The 16,343-nt window shown below is 53.0% G+C and overlaps 1 protein-coding gene across 4 annotated transcripts in view; it reads right to left on the minus strand.

Moving 5' to 3' along the window:
• Window positions 1-1,090: 1,090 nt before the first annotated feature.
• The window catches only part of LSS (lanosterol synthase), a 32,861-nt gene continuing 17,608 nt past the window's right edge, over window positions 1,091-16,343 (minus strand). For 2 of the 4 annotated variants that reach the window (XM_078154590.1, XM_078154592.1), the window contains 11 exons: window positions 14,406-14,477; window positions 13,372-13,443; window positions 12,363-12,413; window positions 10,017-10,166; window positions 9,134-9,230; window positions 8,560-8,665; window positions 7,967-8,032; window positions 7,625-7,708; window positions 6,317-6,487; window positions 5,117-5,195; window positions 1,091-5,012 (listed from right to left, as the gene is read on the minus strand). In XM_078154590.1, coding sequence (XP_078010716.1) covers window positions 4,875-5,012; window positions 5,117-5,195; window positions 6,317-6,487; window positions 7,625-7,708; window positions 7,967-8,032; window positions 8,560-8,665; window positions 9,134-9,230; window positions 10,017-10,166; window positions 12,363-12,413; window positions 13,372-13,443; window positions 14,406-14,477 — 1,086 coding nt within the window. In that variant the 3' untranslated portion in view covers window positions 1,091-4,874. The remainder of the gene's footprint in view (window positions 5,013-5,116; window positions 5,196-6,316; window positions 6,488-7,624; window positions 7,709-7,966; window positions 8,033-8,559; window positions 8,666-9,133; window positions 9,231-10,016; window positions 10,167-12,362; window positions 12,414-13,371; window positions 13,444-14,405; window positions 14,478-16,343) is intronic. The other 2 variants (XM_078154591.1, XM_020973338.2) reach the window with 2 other exon arrangements.

Here is a 16,343-nt window from a genome sequence, read left to right on the forward strand (position 1 = left end):
ATTCTACACTGCAGCGTTGATGGCGAGAGCCCTCTTGGGCTCAAAGGAGATTGGCTTCAGTTGGAGGTGTCTAGGGAAGGAAGGCAGGGCACCTTGCCCCAAGCCACCTGGATGTCAGCCTGAAACAACAGAAAGGACCAGTGTGGGACAGAAGGATTGAGGGAGGGCTCTCCGAAAGGGCAACCGAGCCCTGAACCGAAGTGGCCAGAAGCCACACAGCAAAGGCAGGCTTCCCAGGCTCGAGAGCAGAAAGCGCGCAGGTCATGGCCAAGTCTCACCTGTGTTCTTGACTAGAAAGCCAGCCTGGCCGTGAGTCTGCCGGCATTGCTGCTTCTGCAGGCAGAGCGCTGAGGACACAACCATCTGCAGGCTGGCAGACGGGCCTCCGTCTCCTGGGGGAGGGGGAAGGGTGGGCTATCGGCCCAACGTGCCGCTGGGAGGGGTCCCCCTCCCCCATGACTGACAAGAGTCAGCCTTCAAGTAGCTAAGAGAAGACGTGGGGGTGGGAAAGACTGAGCAACATCCTCGGATTCAAGGACAGGCCACAGGAAGGAGACTCCAACAAAGACCTTTAGAATTCAGGTTTTCATGGCAGTCAAGTACAGTCAAAAAAAACCCCATCAAATGTTAAAGAGAGATGACCATCAAATGGACAGTCAGAAGCTCCCCGACAACTAATGAAGAAAGAAGACTCTGAGAAGGCTCACGCAAAGCTAAATGCCAACAAAGCATAAAAGCGATGAGTGTTTTAGAAAATGTAAAATACCTACATGGGCAAGAGTAAAGAAACCAAGCAAACTCATGTCAGGAAAGCTGCCAAAAGGCACCTGGCCAAACGGCTTCCTGAGAGAGAATTCCATCAAAGAGTCAAAGACCAAACCCTCTCCTCTCTAAACTGCTTCCAAAAACGGAGGAAGCTCCTCGAAGGCAAATCGTGGTCCTCATCTTCAAATGAAGTGCAGCCCCGTTAATAAACGTCGATGTAAAAACATGGGCAAAAGACAGGAATAAATCAGATCAATTTTTAAACAAATATAAAAATCACATTTATATCAAGAGATGGAAAAAAGGACTGGATGATCACGCAGGATGTTATAAACAAATTTTATTTCCCTCCCTCCCTCAAAAGGGAGGACTCCACACTCAGCAAGACAGCAGAGGCTTCCTCACTGGGGACGGCAGTGAGCAGGGCGGTCCCTGCCCATTACAGCGGGAGGAGGTCACCATGATAACAAAGAAGCAGCCAAGACAACCGTGTTAAATAATCCAGCGTTTTATTTAGAATAGCCAAGAGACTCCACAACAGAGTAGCCCTAACAGCAGAGCCCAGGACAAAGCCCCCCCCCCCCCCGCGTCAGCCCTGACGAACGCCAGGAGGAAGGACAGAAAGGGAAAGCTCATCTGCTTCAAAAGCCAGTGTACTCTGGCGCTAGCCATCACTAGGCCTCCAAGTCCTATTGGTAACTGGAGAAACGGCCCTGAAACAGAGGCCACAGAGACCAACTGGGAGACAATGAAACACTGACAGAAACAGCACAGGTTTCCCTCAACAGTCATACCAAGGGAGGACAAAGTGGAGGTGGGTGAACACCTCGGGAAGCAGCTCTGCCCACCAGCTTCAATCATCCCCTCAGCCAGCCAGCATCGCTCACTCCAGTGAGTGCGACCACGGTGCTGAGGAACCTCAGCCAGGCTGAGAGCCAAACCATCAAGAAGCCTGGGCTTGGGCAAAGGCAGGAAAATCCTCAAACGTGGAGATTAAGTCATTTGTTACGCCCCTTTCATAAAGGCAAAAACTCTGCGACACTGCCCCACCCCATTTTACCCCGATCAGTTCTAAATCAATCATCAAACACTTAACAAAGCACACGGGGTCCCACCCCAGGAGCCAAAACCCAACGTCTGCCCTCAAGGAGCTCACGTTCTATCCAATGGTTGAATATCATAAAGATACAAGACCCAAATCAGAAGCTAAAGGAATGTTTGCTCTATCACAATCACAGAGGAGGAAGCGTTAGCAACATTCAACAAGTATTTGATTTGAAAAGTCCAGACAGACGGATTTCATCCTGTACAAACACATTCTGCTTAACAACAAAAAAGCCCGAGTGTATCCAAAACAAAAAGAGAAATATCATGTTAAGGTGGAAAAATCCAAAATCCATAAGGAGCTAACACACCTTTCTGAGAGTATGATCCATTCCCCAAGAGATGCCACCAAAGAATTTTAATAGGCAACAGTTTCCAAAAGAAATCTGTCCACTTTCTGAAATTCACCTTTACCTGACTGAAAAACCCCTTAGACCAACCATCCCCCACCCACCAGACTGGCTGATAGCCAAAACAAGGCCGGTGCAGCCTCGGACAAACAGGCCTATGGGGGAGCTGCTCCCTGGAAAGAGACAGCCAGTGTGTGACCTCTGACCTAGTGATTCCAGTTTTTCAGCTTTTCCCAACCTCTGGAGATGTGGGTCCTTTTCCAGGCTTTGGCTAATGGCCAACAGGGCTACTAAATCCATTTTTGCACAGCACAGTCTCCAAGTTGGGGTCCCATCATTACCTAATGGGACACTATTGCTCTATGGGGCCTGAGAAAGGAACTGAAGCCACCCCTTCACTGCCAGTATGGGTCAGTCAGCATCACATTTGCATCGGGGAGAAAAGAAGCGATTTGCCCTGGCACTGGGGATTCTAGCGCTTCTGGGGTGCTGGGACAAGTGAGAGGCAAGGAAGGCACACACCTATTGGCTGCAGATTTCCAAGAAGCAAGGCTGAGAAGACAAGGCCTAAGCAGCAGGCATGAACCACAGCAGCATGAAAAGAGAGAAAACCAGCACAAGAGCAAAAAGAAGCTTCAGCTGAGGACACAACACGCTGGCAGAGCGTTTACCAAGAAGGGCCGGACCGCAGGGGCAGGGGAAGAGCACATCTGGATTGGAAGCCACAGATCAGGAGCAAGGATAAGCTTTGCCAAGGTAGCCTCAGCGAAAGAAGTCTCCAGCCCAGCAAAGAACCTCCAGAGACCAGGCCCCCGCCCTCGCCATGGCAGGAGGAAAGGTCCAGCTGACAATGCCGTCCTTGAAGGACAACATGTGACCTGCCTGACTGCTGGCAGCCAAAGCCAGGAGGGGCAGGAGAGCTGCACACGGGGCAGCAGCGCCCACGGGCCCCTGGCTGCCGGGAGCGGCAGGAGCTCTAGGGAAGACATAGCTCGGTGGCCTCGAGAGCCTGTGGGAAAAAGCTGAAGAGCTAGCTGGGCTGAAGCCCCCCAGGAACTCTGCCTGCCCGCCCACCCAGTGAGAGCAGCACCTCCTCCCCTGGCACCAGGCCCTCTGGGAGCTCAGGAGGAGCCAGGGAAGAAGTGCCCTCTGCTTCCCATTCAAGAGAACCCAGGGGGATATCACAGTAGATCCATGAGGAGCAAAAATCAAAGATATTCAGGAATCAGCAGGTTCTAAAATACAGATAATAAAAGGAGACCCTGAATCTGACACAAGAACATGGGCTACCATCGAAAAGTTCCAACTCTAGACCTATAATCCTACCAGCTCCAGGGTGGGAGAGGCAGGCATGCCAAGCACCACCCACCATGCCAGGGAAATGAGCAGAGACCACAAACATCGCTGGCCAGTTAACCTCGTGCTGGAGGCTGACTAGCCTCATGGAGGGCTGAGGAAGAGTCCAGAAACAAGACTACTTCCAGTTTCCCACTGGCTCTATCATACTGGAAGCTCTTGTCTCATAGACGTCTATAAAAAAATCTCACTTACATATAAAAAAGTGGCCCTGCCCCCCGAGAGGCCTTTAAAGACATGTGCACGTGTTAAAAAACAGATGTTTAAAGCACCGCCTGCTGGGCCCAAGCAGGAAGGCCAGGAGCAGCCACGGGACCCCAGGGGTCCGCTTGGGCCTGACAGCGGCTTCAGCAGCCGCCCACTACGTGTCTGGCTCCCGACACTCCACCTAGGCAGTCTGTCAAGAGAGCGCGATCAACAGAACCACCTGCCTCTAAGGGGGGAGGGGGTCTCATTCATTTCCCTTCCTTCTTGTGAGGCTCCCCAGGGAAGCAGGTGTCGTCCTAGGCAGGGAACGAGTTTCTCATCACGGCAGCATCGGGAGAGCCAAACAACAGAAGGATTTTCAGAGGGGCAGAAGTGAGGGAGAGAGGAAAGATGGAGTCTTTGAGGGAAGATTCACGCCAATAGCGATGCTTCTGTTCATAGGGAAGAGGGGACCTAGACTGGGCACCTGTCTTGGGTGCGTCATGTCAAGTATCCAAAAGGAGCCACATCTGACATATGGACATCAGTAAGGTAAAAGTTAATGAAAGGCACAATTTAGACTAAGTCTACGCACACGTGAAGAAAGAAGGTTTCAAGGCATGTCACCCGATGCCTCTGGTTCAGTCTATTTTAGGAGTACGTTTGGGGGCATCCTGGGAGAAGCTGGCAGTGCCACAGAAGCCCGAGAGTTCCTGCGCCCACAACAAGCCATCCATCTCCTAGAGATTCCTACGAACCTGCTTTCTTCTGGGGAGAGAGAGGGCACCCAGGGCAGCCAGAGTCCGCACTTGGCAAGGATCTCAGCGCCAAAGATGTGCGCATCCTCGCAGGGCAGAGACAACGGGCAGACAGACACGTCCTACCAAAAACAACATGATTCGCGGTGCATGAGACACACAGAATGAGGGATCTGAGGATGTTCCGCCTTCCCTCTCACAGAAGGCCTCCGGCAGATGGCCCGCAGCAGAGGAGTCCAAGGTGACCGTGACAACAGAATGCGCCTCAACAAGCACGACGCCCGCCTGCCACCCCGCTTCTCCCACGGTCCGTGCTTGTGGCTCTACCCTGGCCTTGGCTTCCTGTGCTGAGGCTTCACATCATCATTTTGCCAGCGAGGCAGCTGCGAGGATACAGGTGGGAAAATCGGCCCAAAGTCCAGATGGGAAAAACATTCCTGTAACACGTGTAGCTGATAGCACAAGACTTGTTGAAGACGCCAGCGATGTTTTCCTAAAGACACACGGGGACAGAAAAGAGAGCAGGGATGTTCCAAAGGCCAACGCCAGGGCTTCCCTCCCCCATCCCCATGGCCGGCCCGGGCTGGGCCGCTCTACCTGAGGCCAATCGCCATTCGGCTGCTGCTTTCCAAGCACACACTTCACTCCTCTCTCAATGGCCTCTGTATCGGGATGCCTACCAAAAAAGAATTAAAAAAAAAAAAAGAAAATTCAGCTGTTTTGGAGAAAGGACTGTTGACCTCAGTCTCCCTCATACCAGCAAAACTGACAGGAAATGGAAACAGGCCTAAGGGAAGTCGGACGCACTGAAGTACTGCTGGTAGAGCTGTCATCTGGCCCAGCAAGTCTAAAAAAAACATGGCGTCTGACGGCAGAGAGGCCCAGGAGCCTCAGGATCGGGCACCTATCCTTGAGAGGAAAGGTCCAGTGGGGATCCCCCAAGCATTCCCAGGAGCACTGGACGGCTGGACAGGACGGTAAGGGACTCAGAGGAGCATGGGCAGGTGTGTATGAACTCGAACAAGGGGGGAGCCCAGCCCAGTCAGAAGGTCAGTCGCTCTACAGCACTTCCCAAGGGCTAGGGACACAAAGGACAACCACAACTAGCACTTTCCCTCAAGAACCTGCCATGCTAAAGTAGGAGAGAACAGTTAAATAAGAGACACACAGTGGACACAAGCAGCTAAGGCTGGGGCTTCCAAATCATTTCTGTGTCCCACAAGGTTAGTGACATTCATCATTAAAGGAAATGTTAACTTTCAATTCGATGTGAGTGAAGATAAAGGTCAACTTTTTTTTTTTTGGCAGTTGGGGTTAAGTGACTTGCCCAGGGTCACACAGCTAGTAAATGTCAAGTGTTTGGTCTGAGGCCAAATTTGAACTCAGGTCCTCCTGACTTCAAGCCGGTGCTCTATCCATTGCGCCACCTAGCCACCCCAATAAAGGTCAACTTTTACCCAAGTTCACAGACCCCTTGAAATCCATCCACAGAACCCAAACTCTAGCCAAGGGAAACACTCCTGTGCTAGGAGGGCTGTGAAAAGTCTTGTCCAGAAGGCAGCCGTGCTGTCGAGAGGCATTGTGGGCAGGGGAGATCACTGGTCTACACCCTTGGGGAGGGCTTAAGATCTGGGCTCATCAGTCAGTCAGATTTCTCTCACGCCTCTGCCCTCTGGTGGGATCTGTGCCTCTGGAGCCCCAGGCTACAAGCATTGATTAGGTGTTTATTACCACGAACCTATCAGCACAGGGCCTGACAAGTACACAGTAGGTGCTACCCCCCCCCACACCTCCCACCTGGCCACCATGAGCCCCAGCAGGGCCCAGCAGGTGTTGAAGAGCTGGGATGTGTCGCTCTGTATGTACCGCCGCTGCTCACAGGACTCAAAATTCTCTCCCCAGCCTCCATCCTCCATCTGCTTGGAAAGCAGAAATTCACAGGCCTTCTTCACCTCCGGACAGGCATCCCTAACCAAGAGAAGCCAAGAGCCATCAAAAACACCAGGGTCACAGGTCACAGAAGGACGCAGCCACCGCCACCGCCACCAGAGGCACGCGACGGGTTCCGTTCGCACACACTCAAAATCCACCATCTCCAGATGGCACGACAGGAGCCCAAGAGGCAGCGGCCTGCCTCTCGCACACGTTGCCACGCCCTTGCATCTCACAAGGCTTATAAATCAAGCACCCCTTCATCTCCACGTGCTGAATCCGGCTTTCTCCATGTCTGTATGTACCTTACAAAACTTTAAAGGCTAAGGTAAAAGTTAACGCCTGTCAAGCACGGGCTAGAGCTGGGATTCAGGGAGGTTGCTGGGGCAGCAGTAAGGGGAGGACTGGCCTTGGGCTGGCTTGGGTCGAAGCTAAAGCCGAGCCACTGACCAGGAGAATAACACAAAGTCCACAGGAGTGAAGGCTAACGGAATGAGGGCTGTGCACCACAGCCGGCCCAAAAGTCAGAAAGGGGACGCTATCGCATCCATACACGCTAGACGTCCTAGAGCTGCCGCTCAGGAAGGCAAATTCAAACGGGTCCATGGTCCCTCTGGCTGGCCGAGGGAAATCCAAGGGACAAAGCTCTGGGGCTGTGGACGTAGACTCTGGGGAGTCACTTGGGCACAGTGACACTCTTTAGCCCAACTTCTGCCTAATCACATGCGTCCGTCACCGCAAACAACTAATAACCTCAGTGTCTACCTGTCAGTGATTGGCAGGGGCACCTTCTTCAAGTGCAAACAGGTCTCAGCATCCCTTTCTTCAGTCAATCAATGGATCAGGATGGGGTTGGTTGGGGGATCGAGAGCTGGTGTATCCCGGTACAGAAAAGCCCTTCCACTGATGTCAACCTGAAACCATCTGCCACGCAGTCTGCCAAAGCTGCCAGAGCCCTGGGAGGGGCAGTGACCCACCCAACGCAGAGGCAGGACCCAAATTCGGCTCTATCCTGCCAAAAGCAGCTCTCAGCCCTCTCCACTATCTACCTGGTACATTTAAAGGGAACCCAGCACTCCAGAAGACCCTAGCCCTACAGTGTCTTCCACCAGTCACGCATGCACTTTGCACCGTAAGTTCAGATGGTGGCTGGGAAAGGGATGTGCCACTTACCCGTTATCATCATAAGTATGACCCATGCACGCAAATGCTTCCAATCCAAACCAGGCCCCATAGGTGAAGCACACTCCCCAGGACCTGGCGGAAAAGGAGAAGGCATGAGAATCCCATCTGGCTTCAACATGCAGTGAGCTCAGCGGTGTGACCGGCTCCACAAACCAGAGCACTCCAAAACGCACCCAACAAAGAATCCTCAGGCCTCCAGCCTTCGGGGAGAAGAGACTCCCCCAGCACTGAAAGGCTCCGGAAGCAGCCACAGGGGCCTCCAGTCACGGGAAGGACAAGGAAAGAAGGGCGGGCGAGGCAAGCCCAGCCGACACCAAACCACTGACTTACCCTTCCCACGACCCATCGGCCCTCTGCACCTGCTGGCAGTAGCGCAGCCCCTTCGTGAGAGTATGCCTAGGCCAAAGGACAGAGAGCCAACCGTCAGCCCCAGGCCCACAGACCCACTCCCCCTCCCAGTGCTAGCAGCTGTACCGAGGGCCTACGCAGCCCACTGACATCAGCGCTTCCCCGTCAGACTCAGAGCTGCTGCCCCGCTGCGCCCAGGAAGGGGACGGGATCCCATCAGCTTACTAGACAGAAAAGAGAAGTATGGGAATGAACCCGGGAAGCCTGCAGCTCAGCGCCATCAGCACAAACCCGACTCCTGCACATACGCCAGTCAAACCAGGCTTCATCGCCACTGGACCAGGCTCTGAAACGGGCCAGCCTCGGTCCTCATTGCTCACAAAGAGACACCCCGCAAACAAGCAGAGGGATAGCTGGGCAGAGCGAGAACTACCAGCAGAACAGCCCTGGAGAAACCAAAGATCCAGAATCGGGAGGAAAAGGGCGAGCAGAGCCTCCTGGCAGCCGCGGCAGCGGCGCCCCGAAACACAGATAAAAAAGGGCCCCTGCTCCCCAAGCCCACGCTCTCTGCTCACCTGATCTCCTCAGCCCTGTGCTCAGGGTAGCACTCCTGGAAACGCTTCAGAGACTGCATGACCGCGGACGTGCACTCCACGTATGAGTAGTCAATCATAATGTCCCCTGGGAAGGAGGCAGCAAGAGGCCCAGAGTCAAGAACCGGCCACACAGAGCCTTCTCTGGGAGCTGCGTGCCCCAGGGCCCCTGCCCGGTTAGGCCAGATCTCAACGGCCCGATGCAAGAAAGACATCCTGGGACGTCTAGTGCTAAGAGAAGGGCCCCAAGCGAACCACAAGGTGCAACTGCTTCCTGTTCAGGTCCAGAGCCTGAGGCCGCCCCTCTCTCCCCACAAGAACACTGAGCCACCATCACGCGTGGTTGTACCCCACGCCGACAGGAGCAGCTGCTGCCGTTCCCCTGCCTAACCAGAGACAGCACGCTGGAGCCCCTCATGCAGAAAGTGTGCTGCAGGCCTTTCAAAGTCAATGAAGGGGCGGCGGTGGCTGAGAGGCTCACGGTCGAGGGGCTCAGGCTAGAGGCAGACGGGGTCAAATCTCTCACCACTGGGCTGGAGCCAACAAGAAGACTCACCAAAGACCTCGGAGGGATTCAGTAATTCTAAGAGCCATCCTCCACGCTTCTTCTCATATGTGGCAAACCCATCATCCGAATTCCTCATGCTCAGCAGCTACACAAAAGATGGACGCGTAAACTGAGGGCTGCCTATGGGCTGGGCTCCCACGTGAGACAAGCAAGTATGTGCTTGGGCACACGGCAGACGGGATTGGGTTCCTAGCTGGGGAAGGCAAGCATGGGTGGGGAGAGAAGAGGCCTCCTGCTTCCAGAGTCAGAGGGCCCTTCCAAAAAGAGAACGAGCCTGAGGTGAGGGCAGGGCTCCAGGGCCAACTCTGGTGCCTAGAGGCCTTGCATTTACCAGCAGGAGCATTCTAATCTATCCTAGAGAGAAGATTAACTGCCTTGACTGGGCCAGCAGCCGCTGGGGGCAGGGCGAGAGGCAAGCCGGGCCATACATGGAAGGGAGCTGATCAAAGCTGGGTGCTAAAGGGGAAAGGAAACCGTCCAGTGACCTGAGGATGAGGAAAAGCTGAGTCTCCAGCACTGTGCTGGACTCGCACCCTGCAGCCAGGAGGTCGAGATGACAATTTCAAGTTGAGAAACTAGATTCCCTTCATTTATGGACAGAATGAAGGAGAGGGCCTACCATCTATGAGGGTGGAAGGGCCTGCATGACAGCTTGACCCAAATGGGACGGCCAACCCTTCAGCCTCCCGTGACAATACTCAAGGCCTTGAAGGACAAAGACTTGAAACCAAAGAAACGTAGGACGTGGCTCCTGTTTCAAGCTCCAAAGAAAGCCACAGAGCAAACTTGTCCTTGAGTCTCAAGGCCTGGCTGAGTGAGTGTCCCTAGCCACATCCCCCCTGGGGCTCCCGCACACAAGCCCATCACTTGCCACATTGACAGCATCATACAATCTCTCTTTGGGGACCAGGTCTGTGATGAAAGGACACTTCTCTTGCAGGAGAAGAAGACACTTCAAGCCCTCCGCTGTGCAGTCGGCAACAATCCAGCCACAGTCCCGTGTACTAAAGGGGAAGCCACCCTACAAGGCAAAGATGAGTCCACGTGACCCAAGGAAAGGGGAGCCATTCCTTCCACTCAGTCTCTTGGCCTCCTACCTCCTGCCCCTCTGAGCCCAGGCTCAGAGCAGAGGACGTGCTGAGCCTGTGCACCGACTGGAGCAGCGGCTTCAAACAAACCAGCGTCTGTCTGGCAGAGCTCGCTGGAACTTAGGGCCAACAGCCTGGTGAGAAAAGCAACATGAGCTGAAACACCCCCATTTTACAGATAAGGAAACTGAGGTTTGCTTAGGAGAGGCCCTGGCCACAAGGCCCACTGCTCCCAGGCTGGATCGGGCCGCCAGCCATCCCAGGGAACATGGCATACTGCAGGAACAGGAAGGGCCATTTCTGCCAAGGACAAGGAGATCAGAGTGAATTCACAGCTCTCAGACAGGAGTCTAGGCCAGCTCAGACGCTGGTGAGGATGAAACCAAAAAAAGCCTGGCTTCACACCCACGGGGGGAGGGAAGAGCAGGCCCCTGTCCCAAGGGGCGAGGCCGGGCCTCTCCAGAATAGAGCCCATCCGCCATCGAAGCTAACACCTGGGCTCTTTCTCATCTCCTCTCCCTCCCTTCGTAACCCCTTACAGTCTGACTTCCGACTTCTCCTTCCACCCAAACTGTCTCTCAGGAGCCAAATACAATGGCCTTTTCTCAACTCAACCCCTCATTCCCCTTGACCTCTCCACAGTCTTGGACGCTGCGGGTCACACTCTCCTCCCTCTAAGTTTTGGGGGCACGCGCTCTCTCCTGGTTCTCCTCCTCCTTCTCTGACCACTCCTTCTCAGTCTCTTTTGCCAGGTCTTCCTCCAGGTCACACCCTCTAAGCACAGGCTTGTCCTGGGTCCTGTTCTCCCTCTATGCTACTTCACTTGGGGACCGTCTCTATTCAGATGATCTCCCTTTCCTGACCTCCAATCTCACATCTCCAATTGCCTTTCAGATATCTAGAGGTGGCGATCCAGGAGACGTCTTAAACTCAACACGTCCCAAACAGAACTCGTTATCTTTCTCCCTAAACGCCCCCCACATCCTATTTTCCCTCCCCAGGCCCTCAGTCATCCTGGATCCCTCACACTCACCCCACCCCATCCAAGATGGTGCCAAGGGCTGTCAGTTTTTTTCCAATACGCCCCTCCTCTCCTCTGACCCTGCCCCGACTCCGGTGCAGACCCTCATCCTCTCAGTCCTGTACTAGGGCCATAGCCCCGTGGGGTTGGCCTACCTCGAGGCTATTCCCCACTCCAGCCTACCTCCATTCGGCCACTCAAGTGATTTCCCTAAAGCTCAGATCTGATCATATCACACTCCCACCTCCCACCCCATTCAATACATTCAGCACTCCCTGTCACCTCCAGGTAACATATACAATCCTTTGCTTGGCATTCCAAGCCCTTCGTGACCTCGCCCCCTCCTCACTTTCCAGCCTCCTTCCATTTTACCCCAACACATGCTCTTCGCTCCTGCACCACTGGCCCACTGGCCATCCCACAAGTAAGACCCTCCATCTACTGGCTTTGGGCATTCACTCTGGCCTCCCCCTCTACCCCATGCCTGGAGTGCTCTCTCTCCCTCCTCCCTCCCACCACTGACCTCTCACCTAAAATCTCCCCTTCTCCAGGAAGTCTTCCCCAAGCCCTCCTAATCTGTTCATTCCCTCCTCTTTATCCCATGTTTGTACATATTTGTTTACACGTTGTCTCCTCCATTAGACTGGGAGCTCCTTGAGGGCAGGGCCCGTCTTTTGCCTCTTTTTTATCCCCAGTGCTTAGCACAGGACCTGGCACACAGTAGGTGCTTAACACATACTTGTCCCCTTCCCTTCTCCCCATGAACAGACCATCCATTGAGAACAGTGGCTGCCTTTGGTGAGGAGAAAAAGGCAACCAACAGATGGAAAGGATGCTGGGAATGACCTGGGTTCTAATCCTGGCTCGGCTGCTCCCTGGCTGTGGAATGCCAGGGAAGGCCTTTTCTAGGTCAGCCACCCTTGCCACATATGGCTTGCTCAGCTCAGCTTATAACCTAACATCTTGGCCTTCCCCGTATATGGAGACCCAGCCAAATGCAAGGAGAGACAGAAATCCTCTGAATTAAAAAACGCATTCATAAAAAAAATGCTGGGACAAAACAAGAGACAGTGAACCCATCAGAATCCACACCCAATTCACACTGTACCTTGTTCATCTGACGATAGTATTTCTGGTAGTCGACAGGATTATCTGGAATCTAGACAAAAATCCGCATCATACACCAAGATGTGGAAAGGAGAACACAATACGCACATGACACAGAAATAATAATATGACTAGGACGACCACAAAGCTCTAACTCAGAGTGGATAAAACAGACAAATGCGCGTGAAGCCCAGCTCTGACATGTCACTCAGCCCTGCCCCCGGAGCCCGCCAGTCCTCTCCACACCCACATCCACTCTCCCCTTCCTTGTCTCCAGCCATCCCACCCCGCTGCCTCAAACCTCCTCTTCTGGAAACCAATGATAATTCCATCACAGCACTTGATGGGAAGAAGTTGTCCGATATACAGAGTTGACCTTACGAGAAGGTATACTCTCCATGTACCAAGAGTTACCTGTACATTAGTGTGAGCCCTTGTGTGAGCACCAGAGACACGATCAATGTAGTAGAGAAGACAGAATCTTACATTCTACTGACGGAAAACTCGAGACGGCGCATGAGTGACCAAACAAGGCTTCTGATCTTACGATTCACTAGCTAGCCCTTGGAGGGTGACCGTCCATCATCCCCAAAGACAGAGTTCAAGAGGACTGGCCCAGCAGGACTCTCTGGAGAAGGCCTACCCAGGTGTTGTTCGCCGGTGAAAGGGCCCCGGAAGAGGGAGAGAGTCCTGCGGCTGCCGCCACTGCTCCCATGGCGGCTGACCCATGACTACTCAACCTGGCCAAAAGAGCTGAGAGTACATGGGGCCTTGCCATCACTTGAATACCCAGGAAAGGACAAACTGGAGAACTGCCAATAACCTACAACCAGGGGAAGACCCATGAACTAAGGGTGGCAAGAAGAAGGGTCCTGGTAAAGCTCCCCACATCTGATTAAAGAAGCTTCAACATCCTTGGCTCCTGTGGTCATGGGCCAGGCTCAGCTCAGCACAGATTCACACGGATCTCACACAGTGACCCCACTGAGGATCGGGGGAGCAAGGCTCACCTGGGAAATTCTAAGGAATTCATGCGCATCCTTTAGACAGGAAGAAAATTCAGGCATGTTGTGAGCCCCGGCCTAGAAAAGAGACACCCATGTGAGCGTGACGCAAGATCACAAGCAAGCCCTGCGCCAGCCGGCTCACTTCAGAGCAACAAAGCGCCTGATACCCATCGTGTCTCTGGCTCCTCAAGACAGCCCTACGAGGCAGGAGAGCAAGTCTTACTTTTTAGGGCAGGGTTTATCCATACTTGATTCTGACATGGCCTTCCTTACCAAATATCTCACCAGCTACTCCTCCACCAGCCAAACCCCCCTCACCAAGAACCACCGGAGAGTGGCCAGGCCCGAGAGCAGGTGTCCTGCTACACCCTTGCTAACCTCCAGCTCCAAAAAGGGCCAAGCTCTGTCATCAGACACAGCACACACTGGCTTCCCCAGGCATCCTTTCACACAGGATTTCCCATGTTTCTCCAAAGCCACAGTGACACGTCCTAACTAACAGGCATCACTTTGGAGTTCGGTTCTCTGCCGTCCTATTAACAGCCCACTCACTGCATCTTGGGTCACCTTCTCCATCTAAATCCAAAAGGCTGTGGGCGTTCTCTCCAGCTGTTCCCCTACCTGGAACGTCCCCTCCAACACCCTGACTACCAAACTCCTAAGTCCCACCCAAAATCCCGCCTCCTCCGGGAAACCTTCCCTGTTTGTCCTGCATGGAGCTTGCTTGTACCCATGCATTTGCCTTCCATCTCCCCCACTGGACTGGAAGCCCCTTCAGGGCAGGAGTATCATTCTGCCTTTCTTGGCATCCCCAGTGCGCCTAGACACACAGAAGGAGCTTAGTAAATGTTCCAGAATGGCTGGAGCAACGTGCAGCTCCACCAACGACGTATTAGTGTGCTCTGACAGTCGCCTTCTGGCATCTCTGACACTTCATGAGAAGTGCTTCATCGTGATTTGGGGCCTTCGGTCACAGGGTTGACATTCTGCAGCTCTTTGGAGGACTGTTTGTCCAGATCCTTTAACAGCTTACTCACGGAGGAATGCTCCATGGAGACAGTGAGTCGGGCTCCCTCTGGCTTGGCTCTCAAATCTTGGTCAGAGATGTCCTGCTCAAGAGAGTTCTCTTGTCCAAGGCTTCCCTTCTTAGCCTAGTTCCTCTGATTGTCTGGACAAAAGCCTTTTACTTTCACATAATCACAATGATCTATCAGGCTTCACTCCAGCCTTGACACAGAGTAGGTGCTTATTAGTGCTTTTTTTTTTGGTGAGGGCAGTTGGGGTTAAGTGACTTACCCAGAGTCACACAGCTAGTGAGTGTCTGAGGCCACATTTGAACTCAGGTCCTCCAGACTCCAGGGTCAGTGCTCCATCCACTGTGCCACCTAGCTGCCCCAGTAAGCACTTCTTAACTGAGGAATTAGTGATCTTCTCTAGTTAACAATCACTTAAGGATCTACTATGTGCCAGGCAAAGGCAGCGCACACAGCACTGGGCCAGGAGTCAGGAAGACTCATCTTCCTCAGTTCAAATCTGGCCTCAAGACATTTCCTAGCTATATGACCCTAGGCAAGTCACTTACCCTGTTTGCCTCAGTTTCCTCATCTGTAAAATGAGAAGGAAATGGCAAACCACCCTAGTATCTTCACTGAGAAAACCCCAAGGGGTCACAGAAAGTCAGACACAAGTGAATGACAGACCAGCGGTGTGCCAGGCACTGCTCTGACCGCTCTACCAAGAAAGGCAAAAGCAAGGTCCCTGCTGTCAAGGACCTCCTGGTCTGGCCCACTCCATCCCTTACCAGCTGGCTTTTCTCCTTACAGTTTCAGATGTTGATATCTCACAGCACATAGGGCAGGGATCTGTTTTGACCTTCCTGTGGCTTCTATGGTGAAAGACATTTGTCTAAACTCAACTGCTGACAAACTGAGTTCTTCCCCAAGTAACTGAGCTTCTCGAGTGGATCCAGCCCTGGGGTCCCTGAGCTCCAATGCCTGTCTGCAGTGTGTGCCTCGAAATCCTCAGTCCCGAGTTCTTGACCTTTTCTTCGCCCTGGACCCACTGGGATCTGGCTGCTGAAGCCTACGGTCCTCTACTCACCATATTATTAAACACACAAAATACATGGGATTACAAAGAAACCCAGTAAACTGAAAGCTATTAAAATATTTTAGAAAAAAGTTTGTAGACTGCAGGTTAAAAAACTCTGTCCTAGGTTTTTTGTTTCTCAGAATAAATTGTACTCCTGTTCTGTCTAGTTTTATAAACTATCCCCTTGGCAGTCTGATTGGCGTGGCACTAAATCTGTAAATGAAGTTTATAAGTATGTACGTGTATGTATGCACAAATAATATAGTCTCCCATAGACATGTGTATGTACCCACACACACACATATATGTAATATATATACAAATATGTGGAGAAAGAACGTGTGTCAGAGTATAAGTGTGGTGTGTGTGTGTGTGTGTGTGTGTGTGTACGTGTGTCCGTACGTACGTGCAGGCACGCACGTCTCTGTGACGGGACACACTTGTGCGCACAGGGATAAGAACTGCTGTGGCCTCCGTTAGAATGTGTGTCAGAGTATACGTGTGTATGTGTGTGTCCGTACGTACGCGCAGGCACGCACGTCTCTGTGACGGGACACGCTTGCGCGCACAAGGATAAGAACTGCTGTGGCCTCCGTTAGAATGTGTGCCAGCGTATACGTGTGTATACGTGTGTGTGTGCGCGTGTGTGCGTGTGCGCGTGTGTGTACGCGTGTGTGTGTGCGCACGTACGTGCGCGCAGGGATAAGAACTGCTGTGGCCTCCGTTAGAATGTAAGCTCCTGCAGGGAGGGCTGAGACTACTTTCACACCAATCTCAAGACTCAGTTCAGCATCTACCGCTCAGTATAAGCACTCAATAAATGGTTAGTGATTTTTATCACCAGCATGGTCCAACCATGCACAATGACCATCTCCCTCCCCTAC

Source organism: Phascolarctos cinereus, unplaced genomic scaffold (assembly GCF_003287225.1).
Source record: "Phascolarctos cinereus isolate Bilbo 61053 unplaced genomic scaffold, phaCin_HiC Scaffold_5;HRSCAF=322, whole genome shotgun sequence".
In the NCBI taxonomy this organism is placed as follows: Eukaryota; Metazoa; Chordata; class Mammalia; order Diprotodontia; family Phascolarctidae; genus Phascolarctos; species Phascolarctos cinereus.